Source organism: Mustelus asterias, chromosome 21, assembly GCF_964213995.1.
Source record: "Mustelus asterias chromosome 21, sMusAst1.hap1.1, whole genome shotgun sequence".
Classification (NCBI taxonomy): Eukaryota; Metazoa; Chordata; class Chondrichthyes; order Carcharhiniformes; family Triakidae; genus Mustelus; species Mustelus asterias.
The window spans coordinates 62,232,919-62,249,802 of NC_135821.1; the positions used below are offsets into that span (position 1 = coordinate 62,232,919).

The 16,884-nt window shown below is 45.4% G+C and overlaps 1 protein-coding gene across 1 annotated transcript in view; it reads left to right on the forward strand.

Moving 5' to 3' along the window:
* The window catches only part of LOC144509329 (exostosin-1-like), a 297,668-nt gene that overhangs the window by 223,764 nt on the left and 57,020 nt on the right, over positions 1-16,884 (forward strand). Inside the window, exons 3-4 of the mRNA XM_078237999.1 lie at positions 8,418-8,525; positions 15,308-15,427. Of these exons, the coding sequence (XP_078094125.1) occupies positions 8,418-8,525; positions 15,308-15,427 (228 nt within the window). The remainder of the gene's footprint in view (positions 1-8,417; positions 8,526-15,307; positions 15,428-16,884) is intronic.

Sequence of the window (16,884 nt, forward strand, 5' to 3'; positions counted from 1 at the left end):
GAAATAAAAACAGAAAAAGCTGGATTTGTACAGCAAGTCTGTCCACACTGAGAAAATAAAGATTAGTATTTGGGGTAGAGATGTTAAAGAATGCTACTTGGAATATTAACCTATTTATCTTGGTGTTTAACTCCTCAGTCTTTTATCTTTAGTCCCTTTCATTCAATTTCTGCACACAGGGCCGAGACCACCTTGGTCAACTCCAACAATATCCCTGCATCCTCCACACTACCCTTCCCTGTCTCTCTGTGCTCTTTGACATAGTCTACCATGCCATTCTCTCCCATTGTCTCATGCTCCATACCCTATTATTAGCATGCTACTGCCCTCACCTAGTTCAATAAGGTCCTTCCCCATTGTCGTTTGCACATTGTCCAGCAGACAATGTCCAGCATTCTCAACTTGTCATGGTTGGATTTGAACTTGTGATCCTTGCATTTTTGGTCCTGGCTTCTTGGTTAATAGTCCAGTCACATAGCCACAACTTTACCACTCCTATTTCTCTTCAGTCATCTCCACTTTCACGTGTACCACAACCACTTTCTTGCTAGTGAAGAAACATTGAGGCGGTACACCATTCAGCCCCTCGAGCCTGTTCTTCCATTTACATTCCTCTGAGAATTTGTGAACCGTAGTCTGGATTCAGGAATCTTTCAAAAGGTATGGTCAAAAGATCTCACCCATGACTCCCATGTCCCCACCGAAATAACGCATTCCAACTCGTGGCCCTTCCATGCTCATTCACCCAAAATGCACTATGTACAGAACCAATGAACTCTATAATAACAATGGCATGTGTAGAACTCTTAAATAAACACCCTTCTCAAATCTTCTTTTGAAAAAATACTGCTGTTCCGACAACCATATAGAAATTTCAATCACACAGACCATTAAGGTTTCATTAACAGAAACGTCACACACCACACACCTCTCAATCTTGTGCAATAAACTTTGAGACATTTACAAAAGAGATCACAGAGAGAGAAAAAAACTTCTTATAACCACAGATGACAAACATGCAGTCAACAATTCTCTCTAGGTGTCAAAACAAACTCTTGCTCAAATAATCCTTTGATGAATCTGGACTCTAAGCCAAATCTCATTATGCATGCTTGGTCGAGAGTGTATACTCATAAAAGGATTATGGTGGCTTAGTTATTAAACAATATGAGTGCAGGTCTCCTGTGCCTCCAAAATCCCATCCTTCTGGGCAGCCTACCAGGCACTCAGTGCCTCATCAAGGGACACAGCATTGGAAAATGGGAGTATCCTCAACCACCCCCTCCTTGCCAGTGACCCCCATCCCACACCACTTACCTCTCTCCAGGACCTAACCAATTCTCATGCAGTATAAATTGTTTTTCCCTTTGAAATATGCTATCCTTGTGAATCAATCCTGATGGGTGCAAGATGAAAAGCTTCAACAGCATGTCACTTTTTTCATTAATACACAAATTCTGTACCACTAAGTGACCATTTATTAAAGAATTCTTAACATCGAAAATTATAGTATGATCAGATCAGAGGGCGGCACGGTGGCACAGTGGTTAGCACTGCTGCCTCACAGCACCAGGGACCCGGGTTTAATTCCCGACTTGGATCACTGTCTGTGTGGGTTTCCTCTGGGTGCTCTGGTGTCCTCCCACAGTCCAAAGATGTGAGAGTTAGGTGGATTGGCCATGATAAATTGTCCATTAGTGTCAGGGGGATTAGCAGGGTAAATGTATGGGGTTACAGGGATAGGGCCTGGGTGGGATCACTGTCGGTGCAGGCTCGATGGACCGAATGGCCTCCTTCTGCACTGTAGGGATTTTATGATTCTATGAAAAGTCACCATGGTTTTAAGAAAGGGAAAATATGACAAATTTAATAGATTTTTCTGTTAAGGACGTAACTAATAAGGTAGATAAAGGTTAGGTGTTGTTTACTTGGATTTACAAAATGAATTCGATAAGGTGCCAAACAAATAGTTAATATGCATGGTGTTTAGAGTAATATATTGGCAAGGATAAAGGATTGGTTAATGGATGGAAAGCAAAGAGTAGGGATAAATAGGGAATATTTAAGACTATAACTAGCGGAATGTCACAAGGATCATCGCTGGGGCCTCAGCTATTTACAATCGCTACTGATGACGTAGTTGAAGAGGCCGAGAATACTATATCTAAGTTTGCTGACAATACAAAGCTAGATGGAATATAAGTTGTGAGTAAGACACAAAGAGGCTGCAAAGAGATGTAGGCTGGAAATTTCCTGTCCTGTCCGCCGCAGGAATTGTAGCGGGTGGGATGGAGAATTCAGCAGACCACGTAAAGATCTGTTGACCTCAGGTGGTAATTTCACGCGGCTGGAAAATCCTGCCCCTCGATAGGTTAAGTGAGTGGGCAGCAGGTGACAGGTGAAGGAAAATGTGGGGAAGTGTGAGGTTATTCACTTTGATAGTAAAAATAGAAAACAGAATATGTTTTAAAACTTTGTAAATGTTGGTGTTTAGAGGGACTTGGATGTACTTGCACAAGGAACACAGGAATTTATTCACTTTGGAGGAAATAATTATCTAAATGGAAACAAATTGCAACATGCTACTGTGCAAAGGGACCTGGGGGTCCTTGTGCATGAGACGCAAAAACCCAGTCTGCAGGTGCAACAGGTGATCAAGAAGGCAAATGGGATGTTGGCCTATATCGCGAGGGGGATAGAATATAAAAGCAGAGATGTCTTGCTGCATCTGTACAGGGCATTGGTGAGGCCGCAGCTGGAATACTGTGTGCAGTATTGGTCCCCTTATTTGCAGAAGGATATATTGGCCTTGGAGGGAGTGCAGAGAAGGTTCACTAGGTTGATACCAGAGATGAGGAGTGTTGATTATGAGGAGAGACTGAGCAAATTGGGTTTGTACTCGTTGGAATTTAGAAGGCTGAGGGGGGATCTTATAGAGACCTATAAGATAATGAAGGGGCTGGATAGGGTAGAGGTGGAGAGATTCTTTCCACTTAGAAAGGAAGCTAGAACTAGAGGGCACAGCCTCAAAATAAAGGGGGGTCAGTTTAGGACAGAGTTGAGGAGGAACTTCTTCTCTCAGAGGGTGGTGAATGTCTGGAATTCTCTGCCCACTGAAGTGGTGGAGGCTACCTCGGTGAATATGTTTAAATCACGGATAGATGGATTCCTGATCGGTAAGGGAATTAGGGGTTATGGGGATCAGGCGGGTAAGTGGAACTGATCCACTTCAGATCAGTCATGATCTTATTGAATGGCGGTGGAGACATAGCAAACAATTAGAAAGGCAAATGACATGTCAACCTTTATTGCAAGGGATTGGATTACAAGAATAAAGAAGTCTTGCTGCAGTTGGACAGGGATTTGGTGAGACCACATCTGGAGTACTGTGTGCATTTACAGTCTCCGTATTTAAGAAATTGTATACTTGCATTGGAGGCCGTACACTGAAAGTTCACTAGATTGATTCCTAGATGAGAAGGTTGACCTATAATGAGAGGCTAAGTAAATTAGGTCTAAACTAGGACTTTAGAAGAATGGGGGATGCCAGTGTTGTAGCTATACTGGAGCAGCTTGGCTAAGGCAGTGGCATGTTCTGGAGCACAAGCCTTCAATACTTGCCGGAATTTTGTCAGGACCCATTGCGTTTGCAGTATCCAATGCGTTCAACTGATTATCAATATCACTGGGAATGAATCAAATTGGCTGAAGACCGGCATCTATGATGTTGGGGACCTCAGGCCAAGGTGGATCATCCACTCTGCACTTCTGACTGAAGATGGTAGCAAATGCTTTTGCCTCATCTTTTGTTACTGATGTGCTGGGTTCCCCCATCATTGAAGGTGAGGATATTTGTGGAGCTTCTTCTTCCAGTGAGTTGTTTAATTGTCTACCACCGTTCACGACTGAACATAGCGGGATTGCAGACCTTAGATTTGATCCATTAGTTGTGGGATCACTTAGTTCCGTCTGGCGCATGTGGTTTATGCTGTATGGCATGCAAGTAGCCCTATGTTGTAGCTTCACCAAGTTGACATCTCATTTTAGGTATGCCTGTTGTTGCTTCTGGCATGCGCTCCTGCACTCTTCATTGAACCAGGGTTGATCCCCTGGCTTGATGGAAAAGGTAGAGTGGGGCCATGAGTACAGATTGTGGTTGAGTACAATTCTGTTGCTGCTTTTGGCCCACAACACATCATGGATTCCCAGTTTTGAGTTTCTGTGTCTGTTCAAAATCTATTCCCTTTAGCACAGTGGTAGTGCCACTCATCACGAGGGAGGTTATCTTCAATGTGAAGACAGGATTTATCTCCAGAAGGACTGTGCGATGGTCACTCATGGACAGATGCATCTGTGACAGGTAGATTGATGAGGAGACAGTCAAATAGGTTTTTCCCTCTTGATTCCTTCAACACCTTCCGAAGACCCAGTCTAGTAGTTATGTCCTTTAGGACTTGGCCAGCTCAGTCTGTAGTCGTCTGCTGAACCACTCTTTGAGATGGATGTGGAAGCCCCCCACCCAGAGTACATTATGTGCCCTTGCCACCCTCAGTGCTTCTTCCAAGTGGTGTTCAACATGGAAGAGTACTGATTCATCAACTGAGGTGGGCGGAAGGTGGCAACCAATAGGGAGGTTTACTTGCCTATGTTGACCTGATAACCTGAGACTTCATGGTGTCCGAAGTTGATGTTGAGGACTCCAAGGGCAACTTCTTCCCAACTATATTCTATTGTGCCAGCACTTCTGGTAATGGCGATGGCAGTGACTGGGACATTGTCTGTAAGGTATGACTCCATGAGTATGATCATGTCACGCTTCACAGGTTTGTGGGACAGCCTTCCCAATTTTGGCATGAGCTCCCAGAAGTTGGCAAGGAGGACTTTGAAGGGCCAACAGGGCTGGATGTGCTGTTGTCATCAGGGTTTATTCCTTTTAGGCTTTATAGCAGTTTGTGTGGTAGCAGTGGCATGCTAGGCCATTTCAAAGGGCATTTAGGAGTCACATGTAGGCCAGACCAGGCAAGGACAGAAAACGTATTTCCCTAAAGGAAACCAGATGTGTTCTTACGACAATGGTTTCATGTGAGGTAATGCATTTTGGAAGGTCTAATACAGATAGGAAATATACAGTAAATGGCAGAACCCTTAGGAGTATTGATAGGCAAAGGGATCTGGATGTACAGGTACACAGGTCACTGAAAGTGGCAATGCAGGTGGAGAAGGTAATCAAGAAGGCATACGGCATGCTTGCCTTCATCGGCCGGGGTATTGAGTTTAAAAATTGGCAAGTCATGTTGCAGCTTTATAGAACCTTAGTAGGCGCACTTGGAATATAGTGTTCAATTCTGGTCGCCACACTACCAGAAGGATGTGGACGTTTTGGAGAGGGTACAGAAAAGCTTTACCAGGATGTTGCCTGGTATGGAGGGCATTAACTATGAGGAGAGGTTGGAGAAACTTGGTTTGTTCTCACTGGAGCGACGGAGGTTGAGGGGAGACCTGATAGAAGTCTACAAGATTATGAGAGTCATGGACAGAGTGGATAGTCAGAAGCTTTTTCCCAGGGTGGAAGAGTAAATTACTAGGGGGCATAGGTTTAAGTGCGAGGAGCAAGGTTTAAAAGAGATGTACAAGGCAGATTTTTTACACAGAGAGTGGTGGGTGCCTGGAACTCTTTGCCGGGGAGGTAGTGGAAGCGGATACGGTAGTGACTTTTAAGGGGCGTCTTGACAAGTACATGAATGAGATAGGAATAGAAGGATATGGTCCCCGGAAGCGTAGAGGGTTTTAGTTAAGTCGGGCAGCATGGTCGATGCAGGCTTGGAGGGCCAAAGGGCCTGTTGCTGTGTTGTAATTTTCTTTGTTCTTTGTTCTTTATCACTATTGCCGAGATTAACTTTTGATTGAATCTACGTTCCACTAGCTGCTGTGATTGGTTTTGAGCCCATTAGCCAAGGTCTCTGGATTACTCATCCAGTGTCATTATCCCAGTGCAACCGTCTCCCCCCAGGTTGTGAGCAAGAAAATGGAAATTGTTATTGACCACTTTTTTTTAAAACCAGATGCAAAGCATTGGGTTAGAAAGATTGAATAGAAGGAATGGACGCCGATATTTACAGCATATCAACTCCTTTAAGATGAACAGTGAGTTCTGGCCCAATGTCTTGCCCAACATTTCTCCCTGAACCCACAACTTCAGAGAATTGGATTAATTGGTTACTTAACTCATTGTTATTTCGGGATTTCGTGGGACAAAAAATAGTCTCTGTCTTTAATCGCAGTGACTGGAGAGTGCATCTTATTGTATGCTAAGCACTGAGATGTTTCTGAGGGACATGATGAGGCATGGTGTAAATGCACATCTTATTTTCTTTGTGTGATTCTTTCCAAAGGCATGGAAAGCTGTGAAAGACCTCCCCATTTTCCTTCTTCCCTTCCTTCGACATTCTCAAACCTCTTAAAAGTCAGCTTCTCCCTTTACTCTTTGGTGGTGTCCCAACTCAGCACATGGAGCCTTGTCCTAAGTTCCTCAGCGAACAATCATATTGTTTCAAACTTTCTTTCTTCTGTGGGCATGCTGAATTATGCTCCCTGACAAAGCTTCAGCTGTGATGTGGAGATGCCGGCGTTGGACTGGGGTAAACACAGTAAGAAGTCTCACAACACCAGGTTAAAGTCCAACGGGTTTATTTGGTAGCAAAAGCCATTAGCTTTCGGAGCGCTGCTCCTTTATCAGGTGAGTGATCACCAGATGAAGGAGCAGCGCTCCGAAAGCTAGTGGCTTTTGCTACCAAATAAACCTGTTGGACTTTAACCTGGTGTTGTGAGACTTCTTACCAAGCTTCAACTGGGCAGGTGTCTGATGGCAGCTCAGATTTGCCAGTTGTCCAGGATTACCCTGGGGTTTCCAGGATTGAAAGCCAAGTCTCGAAGCATAGCTGGGGCAAATATTCAGAGGGGTATCAAACAATTTGTGTGTTGTTTTTAATTTTCTTTGATTACTCCTATTAATTAATTCTAAAGAATATCAGAGCTGGGAATGAAAGGCTGTTTGACTGCCTGGCCATTCCAGAATCATCCAATCAAGTAATGAAAAGTCTGTCAGCGCCCAGTTGGCCATAGGAAGGCGGAGCGTCATGAGGATGGGTGTCAGGCGATCAGTGGTAGGAATGATGAGGATGGGGGTGGTTGAAGGCAGGAAATCACCTCCAAGAATACTCCCAACTAGTGTTGGCAACCCTATGCTCAGTGGATGACTCCTTTCCTTGTCTGCCTGTCACTTGTCTGCTGCAGTGAGTCTGCAGTTTGAAGTCTATTTCTTTCATGAAGTCTTCTTAGTACTATTTGAACTGGAAACATGATGAGAATCATAGAATCCCTACAGTACAGAAGGAGGCCATTCAGCCCATCGAGCCTGCACCGACAACAATCCCACCCAGGCCCTATCCCTGTAATGCCACATATTTACCCTGCTAGTCCCCCTGACACTAAGGGGTAATTTACCATGGCCAATCAACCTAACCGGCACATCCTTGGAGTGTGGGAGGAAACTGGAGCACCGGGAGAAAACCCACGTAGACACGGGGAGAACGTGCAGACTCCACACAGACAGATAAGTATACTGCCAAGTGTGAGAAATCGGGAGCAGGATTTTACAGCCCAGCTCGAGCGAGACTGGAAATTCCTGCCTGAGGTCAATGGAGATTTCCATTGTCGGAGCCTCGCCCACTCCGATTCTGGGTGGACAAGGTGGTAGAGTTGCGGCCTATATGTCTGTGCTAAGTTGACTGATCTCAACCAAGGGATCACAATTGGTCCCAGTGCCCATTGAGCTAGAGAGGGGAGGCTGGAACTAATCCAGCCAGAGTTCCTATTCCTGATCTCCATCCAGTAACCCAGTACTAGAAATTGATTGAGTGTAGAGGCTTGTTGAGGATGAGATTGTTTGCTGTGCCATTGTTGTAGTGTGTCCTGTTGATAATCACTGCCTTCGGCAACCTTGGGTCACTGTCCGTCTGGAGTTTGCACATTCGCCCTGTGTCTACGTGGGTTTCCTCCAGTTTCCTCCCACAGTCCAAAGATGTGCAGGTTAGGTGGATTGGCAATGCTAAATTGCCCCTCAGTGTCCCAAGATGTGGAGGTTAGCGGGATAAATACGTGGGATTATGGGGATAGGGCTCTGTTGGAGAGTTGGTGTAGACTCAATGGGCCGAATGGCCTCCTCCTGCTCTGTAGAGATTCTTATGATGAAAAGAGTGTCAGCTGGAGTACCAGAGGGTAGTCCAGATTTGTGTAACTTTAACTCAGCACAAGTAATGAACCCAGAGAGTGAGAGAGGATCCTTAAATTCCCAATACTGTACTTCTGAAAAGTGTTCGGTTGTCGAGTTACGTTTATTTTATTTTGCTTCCTCCTAGGCGGCTTGCATCCCAGTTCTGCTCAGTAATGGCTGGGAGCTACCGTTCTCTGATGTCATTGACTGGAGCAAGGCCGTTGTGGTGGGTGACGAGAGGCTCCTACTCCAGGTAAGTCAGGTACAGAATGGACTCAGCAGCACTATTCACTGAGTCATAGCTCCTAACTCATTGTACTCGACCTCTGTCTGTGCACTCAAATGATGAACAAAATTACTCCATTGCTGACAGTTCTGAAGCAGCCTAAATTAATTCACCAAATGTGTCCCTTTCTGTTACAAGCCCCTCTTGACATTGTCTATCCAGTATTTCCTTGGTCTTGATGGATTTTGTGCTGTGTGTATTACTTTGATGTGGAAATGCCGGCGTTGGACTGGGGTAAACACAGTAAGGAGTCTAACAACACCAGGTTAAAGTCCAACAGGTTTATTTGGTAGCAAACGCCACTAACTTTCGGAGCGCTGCGAAAGCTAGCGGCGTTTGCTACAAATAAACCTGTTGGACTTTAACCTGGTGTTGTTAGACTCCTTACTGTATTACTTTGCGCAGGACAATAAAAGGTACATAATAAGAACATAAGAACAAGGAGCAGGAGTAGGCCATCTGGCCCCTTGAACCTGCTCCGCCATTCAATAAGATCATGGCTGATCTCTTCGTGGACTCAGCTCCACTTATCCGCCCACTCACCATCACCCTTAATTCCTTTACTGTTCAAAAATGTATCTATCTTTGCCTTAAAAACATTCAGTGAGGTAGCCTCAACTGCTTCACTGGGCAGGGAATTCCACAGATTCACAATCCTTTGTGTGAAGAAGTTCCTCCTCAACTCAGTCCTGTTCCAGCAATTTCCATCTTTGAAGTATCCCCAAACAATTGCAGCCATCTTTCTTGGGCCTTCTGTGCTGGCATTGCTTCTTGTTCTTATTCATGTCATTCTTCATCCTTTACACCTCCACACTCACAGTATTTCTCTCAACCTCAGCTGTTGGCATCTTTTGCTCATCAACATTTCTTATGTTCCAACACTCAGATCCTTATGAGAAACGTTGACACGTGAGATTCTGTATTGTATCAACCCACCTATTTCCAAATAATATAAAAACATCAAGTAAATGTCAAAGTTTTAGTTAGAGTACTGCACTGTGTTAGCAGCGACAAAAGTTTTAAGTCACACTTATCTCGACCATGGGGCAGGATTTTCCGTGCAAACTGCCACATGTGTCATGGCAGCGGAGGTGTAGCCCACCATTGGCTGGTAGCGGGATCCTCTGGCCCCGGCGCTGTCAACGGGGATTCCCATTGAATGCTCTCCTCGCCGCTGGGAAACCCGTGGCGGGTGTGTACTGTCGGTGGGACCGGGAGATCTTGCCCGCGTGATTGGCTGGAAAGTTATGTGCAGAGATACAGCCACAGTTTTGAGAAGCAGCAGCACATTTTGGTGCAAGTTGACCCTGAGGGTTTGTCAAAACACACAAAAAAAAAGATTGCATAGAGTTACATAGAATATACAGCACAGATGCAGGCCGTTCAGCCCAACCAGCCCATGCTAACCAACTACCTCAATCCTTCAGGAATGCACTTGGTTGGTGAATCCCCTTTATGTTCAATGGTCGTCCCGGGTAACATGACCATGACTGTTCTTTGGAGTGAACAGTTCCTTGACTTCTGTCTTTACATCTAATCTCTGCATTCTAGGCCCATGTCCCAGTTGTTCAGTTTCTCACCTGGTGAAGTATGCTTGATAGACTAAGTGTGCTTGACTCCCACTTTTTGTTCTAGTCAGCATCTCATCATTAATGAAAGGACACCTTTCCTGTACAAAGTAACTGAAGACAGACGAGTTAATAGAAGGAGGGCCATTGGGTTGAATCTTTCAGTCAGCCTGACTATCCTCAATTTCACAGAACACTACACACATTCTTTATTCAATCACACACACTGACAGTTTGGACATTACCATCCTTGTTTATTGCCATTGATTTCATCTTGTCATTATTGGCTAAAAGTTTCATTCTTTGTTGCTTCCCTAGCTGCCTGGAGTTTTCTCCCCCCACTCTCTAAAGGCCAACAACATTAACCAAGTTCTTCTGCCTCATCCAATTGTCCATTTTTCATGATCGAAAACAGATAAGCTGTCTGATTATCGGGTCTGAGCCTCATCCTGTTCTCTCCCATAATGTGTACAAGAAAAACACTGTGGATGCTGGAACTCTGAAATCAAAATAGAACATGCTGGATATAATCAACAGGTTTGGCAGCATCTGTGAAGAGAAACAGAGTCCACGTTTCATATCTAAATAACCCTTCTGAGTTCCGTAGAAGGATCATTTGATCCAAAATGTTATCTCTGTTTTTCTCCACAGATGCTGCCAGATCTGCTGGGTTTATCCAGCATTTTCTGCTTTAATCTCTCCCATCTTTCCAGCAGGGGACAGCAATCAGGAGTAGAAATCCTAGCTGATTTCCCATCCCAGGTACAGGGACAATAAGGTCAGTTGCCTCACACCAGCTATCTCCCAGAATCCATTCTGGGCCTTTGCATCGATTTCATTTCCCCAATAGGTAGCTCCCGCACCTGGTGGTGATAGCTGTGTCTCAGTGGGTAGCACATTAACCTTTAAGATAGGAGGTTGTGGGTTCAAATCTCACCGGAGCACAGAATCTGGGGTTGACATTTTTGCAGTACTGAAAGAGTGCTACACTGTCAAAAGTGACTTCTTCCAGATGAGAAACTGAAGGCTGTAACCTCAGTAGGGGCTTCATCTAGATAGTGAGCTCACAATAGCAGTTTGAAGCCTTTCGATTGATTGTCTCCAAATAGGGGAGGCGATGACCTAGTGGTATTATCGCTGGATTATTAATCCAGAAACTCAGCTAATGTTCTGGGGGCCTGGGTTCGAATCCCGCCACTGCAGCTGGTGGAATTTGAATTTCCTAAAAAAATATCTGGAATTAAGAATCTACTGATGGCCTTGAAACCATTGTCGATTGTCCAAAAAACCCATCTGGATCACTAACGTCCTTTAAGGAGGGAAATCAGCCATCCTTACCTGGCCTGGCCTACATGTGACTCCAGAGCCACAGCAATGTGGTTGACTCTCAACTGCCCTCCAAGGGCCACCAGGGATGGGCAATAAATGCTGGCCAGCCAGCGACGCCCTTGTCCCACGAATGAAGACAAAACAAATTGCCTCGTTTCAGATTAATTTAATTCACTTTACTGTAATCAAACCTAGCTTAAATTGGAATTTGTTGTATTTTATAATCTGAGGAATGTGGGCACTCCGTTCTTGAGAATAATTGAAGCTGTAGTGGGCAGGTATTTGGGCTCTCCAACAATCAAGGAACAACATGGCAACCTATTGGATTAAGAACAAAAAAACAAAGAACAATACAGCACAGGAACAGGCACTTCGGCCCTCCAAGCCCGCGCCGCTCCCTGGTCCAAACTAGACCATTCTTTTATATCCCGCCATTCCCACTCTGTTCATGTGGTTATCTAGGTAAGTCTTAAACGTTCCCAGTGTGCCCGCCTCCACCACCTTGCCCGGCAGCGCATTCCAGGCCCCCACCACCCTCTGTGTAAAATATGTCCTTCTGATATCCGTGTTAAACCTCCCCCCCCTCACCTTGAACCTATGACCCCTCGTGAACGTCACCACCGACCTGGCAAAGAGCTTCCCACCGTTCACCCTATCTATGCCTTTCATAATTTTATACACTCTATTAGGTCTCCCCTCATCCTCCGTCTTTCCAGTGAGAACAACCCCAGTTTACCCAATCTCTCCTCATAACTAAGCCCCTCCATACCAGGCAACATCCTGGTAAACCTCCTCTGCACTCTCTCTAAAGCCTCCACGTCCTTCTGGTAGTGTGGCGACCAGAACTGGACGCAGTATTCCAAATGCGGCCGAACCAACGTTCTATACATCTGCAACATCAGACCCCAACTTTTATACTCTATGCCCCGTCCTATAAAGGCAAGCATGCCATATGCCTTCTTCACCACCTTCTCCACCTGTGACGTCACCTTCAAGGATCTGTGGACTTGCACACCCAGGTCCCTCTGCGTATCTACACCCTTTATGGTTCTGCCATTTATCGTATAGCTCACCCCTACATTAGCTCTACCAAAATGCATCACTTCGCATTTGTCTGGATTGAATTCGATCTGCCATTTCTTTGCCCAAATTTCCAGCCTATCTATATCCATCTGTAGCTTCTGACAATGTTCCTCACTATCTGCAAGTCCAGCCAATTTCGTGTCGTCCGCAAACTTACTGATCACCCCAGTTACACCTTCTTCCAGATCGTTTATATAAATCACAAACAGCAGAGGTCCCAATACAGAGCCCTGCGGAACACCACTAGTCACAGGCCTCCAGCCGGAAAAAGACCCTTCCACTACCAGCCTCTGTCTTCTGTGACCAAGCCAGTTCTCCACCCATCTAGCCACCTCCCCCTTTATCCCATGAGATCCAACCTTTTGCACCAACCTACCATGAGGGACTTTGTCAAACGCTTTACTAAAGTCCATATAGACGACATCCACGGCCCTTCTCTCGTCAACCATTCTAGTCACTTCTTCAAAAAACTCCCCCAGGTTAGTGAGGCATGACCTCCCTCTCACAAAACCATGCTGACTATCGTTAATGAGTTTATTCCTTTCTAAATGCGCATGCATCCTATCTCTAAGGATCCGCTCCAACAACTTCCCTACCACGGACGTCAAGCTCACCAACCTATAATTACCCGGGTTATCCTTCCTACCCTTCTTAAATAACGGGACCACATTAGCTATCCTCCAATCCTCTGGGACCTCACCTGTGTCCAGTGACAAGACAAAGATTTGCGTCAGTGGCCCAGCGATTTCATCTCTCGTCTCCCTGAGCAGCCTTGGATAGATTCCATCAGGCCCTGGGGATTTGTCAGTCTTTATATTCTCTAAAAAACCTAACACTTCCTCCCTTGTAATGGAGATTTTCTCTAACGGGTCAACACTCCCCTCCGAGACACTCCCAGTCAACACATCCCTCTCCTTTGTGAATACCGACTCAAGTATTCATTTAGGATCTCCCCTACTTCTTTGGGCTCTGAGCATAATTCCTCACTTTTGTCCCTGAGAGGTCCAATCTTTTCCCTGACAACCCTTTTGTTCCTAACATATGAATAAAATGCCTTGGGATTCTCCTTAATCCTGTCTGCCAAGGACATTTCGTGACCCCTTTTTGCCCTTCTAATTCCTCGTTTGAGTTCTTTCCTACTTTCTTTGTATTCCTCCAGAGCTCCCTCTGTTTTTAGCTGCCTGGACCTAACGTACGCCTCTCTTTTCTTTTTGACCAGTCCCTCAATTTCCCTGGTTATCCACGGTTCTTGAATCCTACCCTTCCTATCCTTTTTTACAGGCACATGCCTGTCCTGCAGCCCTAACAACTGTTCCTTAAAAGACTCCCACATGCCAGATGTGGATTTACCCTCAAACAGCCTCTCCCAATCAACAGCTGCCAATTTCTGCCGAATCCCACTAAAGTTAGCCTTCCCCCAATCCAACACCTTACCCTTGGGACACCACTCATCCTTTTCCATCGCTATCCTAAAGTTAACAGCATTGTGGTCACTATTTGCCACATGTTCCCCTACTGAAACTTTGAAGACCTGACTGGGCTCATTCCCCAGTACTAGGTCCAGTATAGCCCCCTCTCTAGTCGGGCTATCTACACATTGTTCCAAAGAACCTTGCTGTACGCATTTTACAAATTCCTCCCCATTCAGAGTCCCAGCTCTAAGCAATTTCCAGTCAATACCGGGGAAATTGAAGTCTCCCACTACAACAACCCTATTTTTCCTGCACCTATCCAGTATCTCCTGACATATCCGTTCTTCCACTTCCCTTGGGCTGTTGGGGGGCCTGTAGTATACCCCCAACATAGTGACTGCGCCCTTCCTGTTTCTGAGCTCCACCCACAGTGACTCGTTACACGACCCCTCTGAATTGTCCTCCCTCTGCACCGCTGTAATATGTTCTCTAACTAATATTGCTACTCCCCCACCTCTTTTGGCCCCTCCTCTGTCTCGCCTAAAACACTTGTACCCCGGAATATTCAGCTGCCAGTCCTGTCCCTCTTTCAACCAAGTCTCTGTCACCGCAACCACATCCAAATTCCTCGTAAGCATTAAAGCCCCAAGTTCGTCTGTCTTACCTGCTACGCTCCTTGCATTGAAGTAGATGCACTCCAGACCTCCAGGCCCAGTGAGGTCATCCTCCCCCAGAGTGCTCTTTTTCTTTGCCAGCCTTGTCCTGGCCCCAAGCTCGTCCCCAGCCTCTACACTTGTAGACCTAATTTTTTGATCCCCACCCTGCCATATTAGTTTAAACCCCCCCGAACTGCACTAGCAAAACTCCCAGCCAGGATATTCGTGCCCTTCCAATTTAGTTGTGACCCGTCTTTCTTGTACAGGTGCCATCCTCTCTTGAAAACTTCCCAATGATCCAGGAAAATGAAGCCCTCCCTCCTAGACCAGTCCTTTAGCCAAGCGTTCAATTGTACTATCTCCCTATTCCAAGCCTCACTGGCACAAGGCATTGGGAGCAGCCCAGATATTGCCACCCTGGAGGCCCTACTTTTTAGCCTATTTCCCAACTCCCTGAATTGCTCTCGTAGGATCCCCCTGCTCTTCCTATCTACGTCATTTGCACCAATGTGTACAACGACATCCGTTTCTTTATCTTCCCCTTTAAACCCATCACTGGAGTGAATGGTGCAGGTAATTAGCCTCTGCTGGAGAGTCTACCAGCCAGCAGATGGTGAGAGGGGAATGTTCTAACAAACTATCTCTGAGTAGTGCTTGATGGCGCAAGCTGAACTAAAAGCCTCTCCCGTTCCACTTTGCAGGTTCCATCAACAGTCAGATCCATCGATAATGATAAAATCCTGGCATTCCGACAGCACACCCAGTTCTTGTGGGATGCTTATTTTTCTTCTGTAGAAAAGATTGTATCAACCACGTTGGAGGTGAGTGAGGCAACCTTCATTATTGATTTTTTTTTTTTTAAACTACAATCCTTCGCTGTCTTTTGGGAAATGTCTTACGGTTAATATTATTTTCGGCAACCTTGGCTCAGTTGGTAGATTGGGAACTAGGTGTTGGTGGATTTGTGCCAAGACTGTGCCAGTGAGCAGTAATGGCCCAACATGCACCCATCAGAGCCCAACTCATTCATCTGGTTATCTCCTATTACAGGTACAAGACACTTGCTGATTCATCCTTGTGTCTGGCCTAATGGCTTGATGAGTGACCTGGCACGTTTCATTATAATAAAGAGACTTGAAGTTGATTAAAGCCTTGCACTTCCATGTACTTTAATTAGCTTTCTGGCCCTGGTTCCAGTATTAAACATACGGAGGCTTTCATTACAAGCATAACAGTGGTTTCCTGTAATTGTCAGGCTGAGGAAAGGTTGAAGGTTTAAATTGGCAGACTGACCTTTGTCAGAACACTTAGTTCATTTAGCCTGCCTGTTCTACCGTATACACAAGATCTATTCATCAGATGTAAACAGGAGACTCAAATTTCCCAGGCAGGTTTCCCAGCAATATGCAGATAGTTGGAGAGAATAATGCAACTGTAACTTGAGAAAGGGATTTACACTGTAAGATTACAGCCATTCACTCACTGCATGAAAATCACTCTTGAATAACGCACTCTCGTAACGTACAATATGTTGCTCAGTCACAGAATGAGAAACAGGAGCGGGAACAGACTATTCGGCTCCTTGGGTCTTCTCAACCATTCAGTAATATCATGGCCAATCTACCTCAACTCTACTTTACTGCCCTATTCCCATATGCCTAGACTTCCTTAAGGCAAAAGTATTATGCCAAGCAATGCATGTATAACCCTCTTTCTAAAGTGGAGTCGTGCATAATCCAGTCTTATCTGTTTAAGACCATAGAGTGTAATTTTTGCAAGTAGACATGATCTGAGGTCAGTTAGGTTCTAATTGGTTCTCTCCTCCTTTTAAGTTGCTCATTTAAACCGACCTCGTTGGCCACCTGTTCTAATTTATTGATTCATTTATTATTGTCACAAGTAGGCTTACACTGCAATGAAGTTGCTGTGAAAATCCCCGAGTTGCCACACTCCATCGCCTGTTCGGGTACACTGAGGGAGAATTTAGCATGGCCAATGCACCCTAATCAGCATGTCTTTCAGACTGGGAGGAAACTGGAGCACCCGGAGGAAACCCACGCAGACACGGGGAAAACGTGCATTCTCCACACAGACAGTGACCCAGGCTGTGAATCGAACCCGGGTCCCTGGCGCTGTGAGGCAGCAGTGCTAACCACTGTGCCACCGTGCTGCCTGTTATAGTGTTCCTCATGTGACTCAGAGTTAAATTTTGTGTAATAACTCACCTACAAGATGTTAAAATGCAGGTTGTTAGAAACTGGCAGCTCCTCACTTCAGT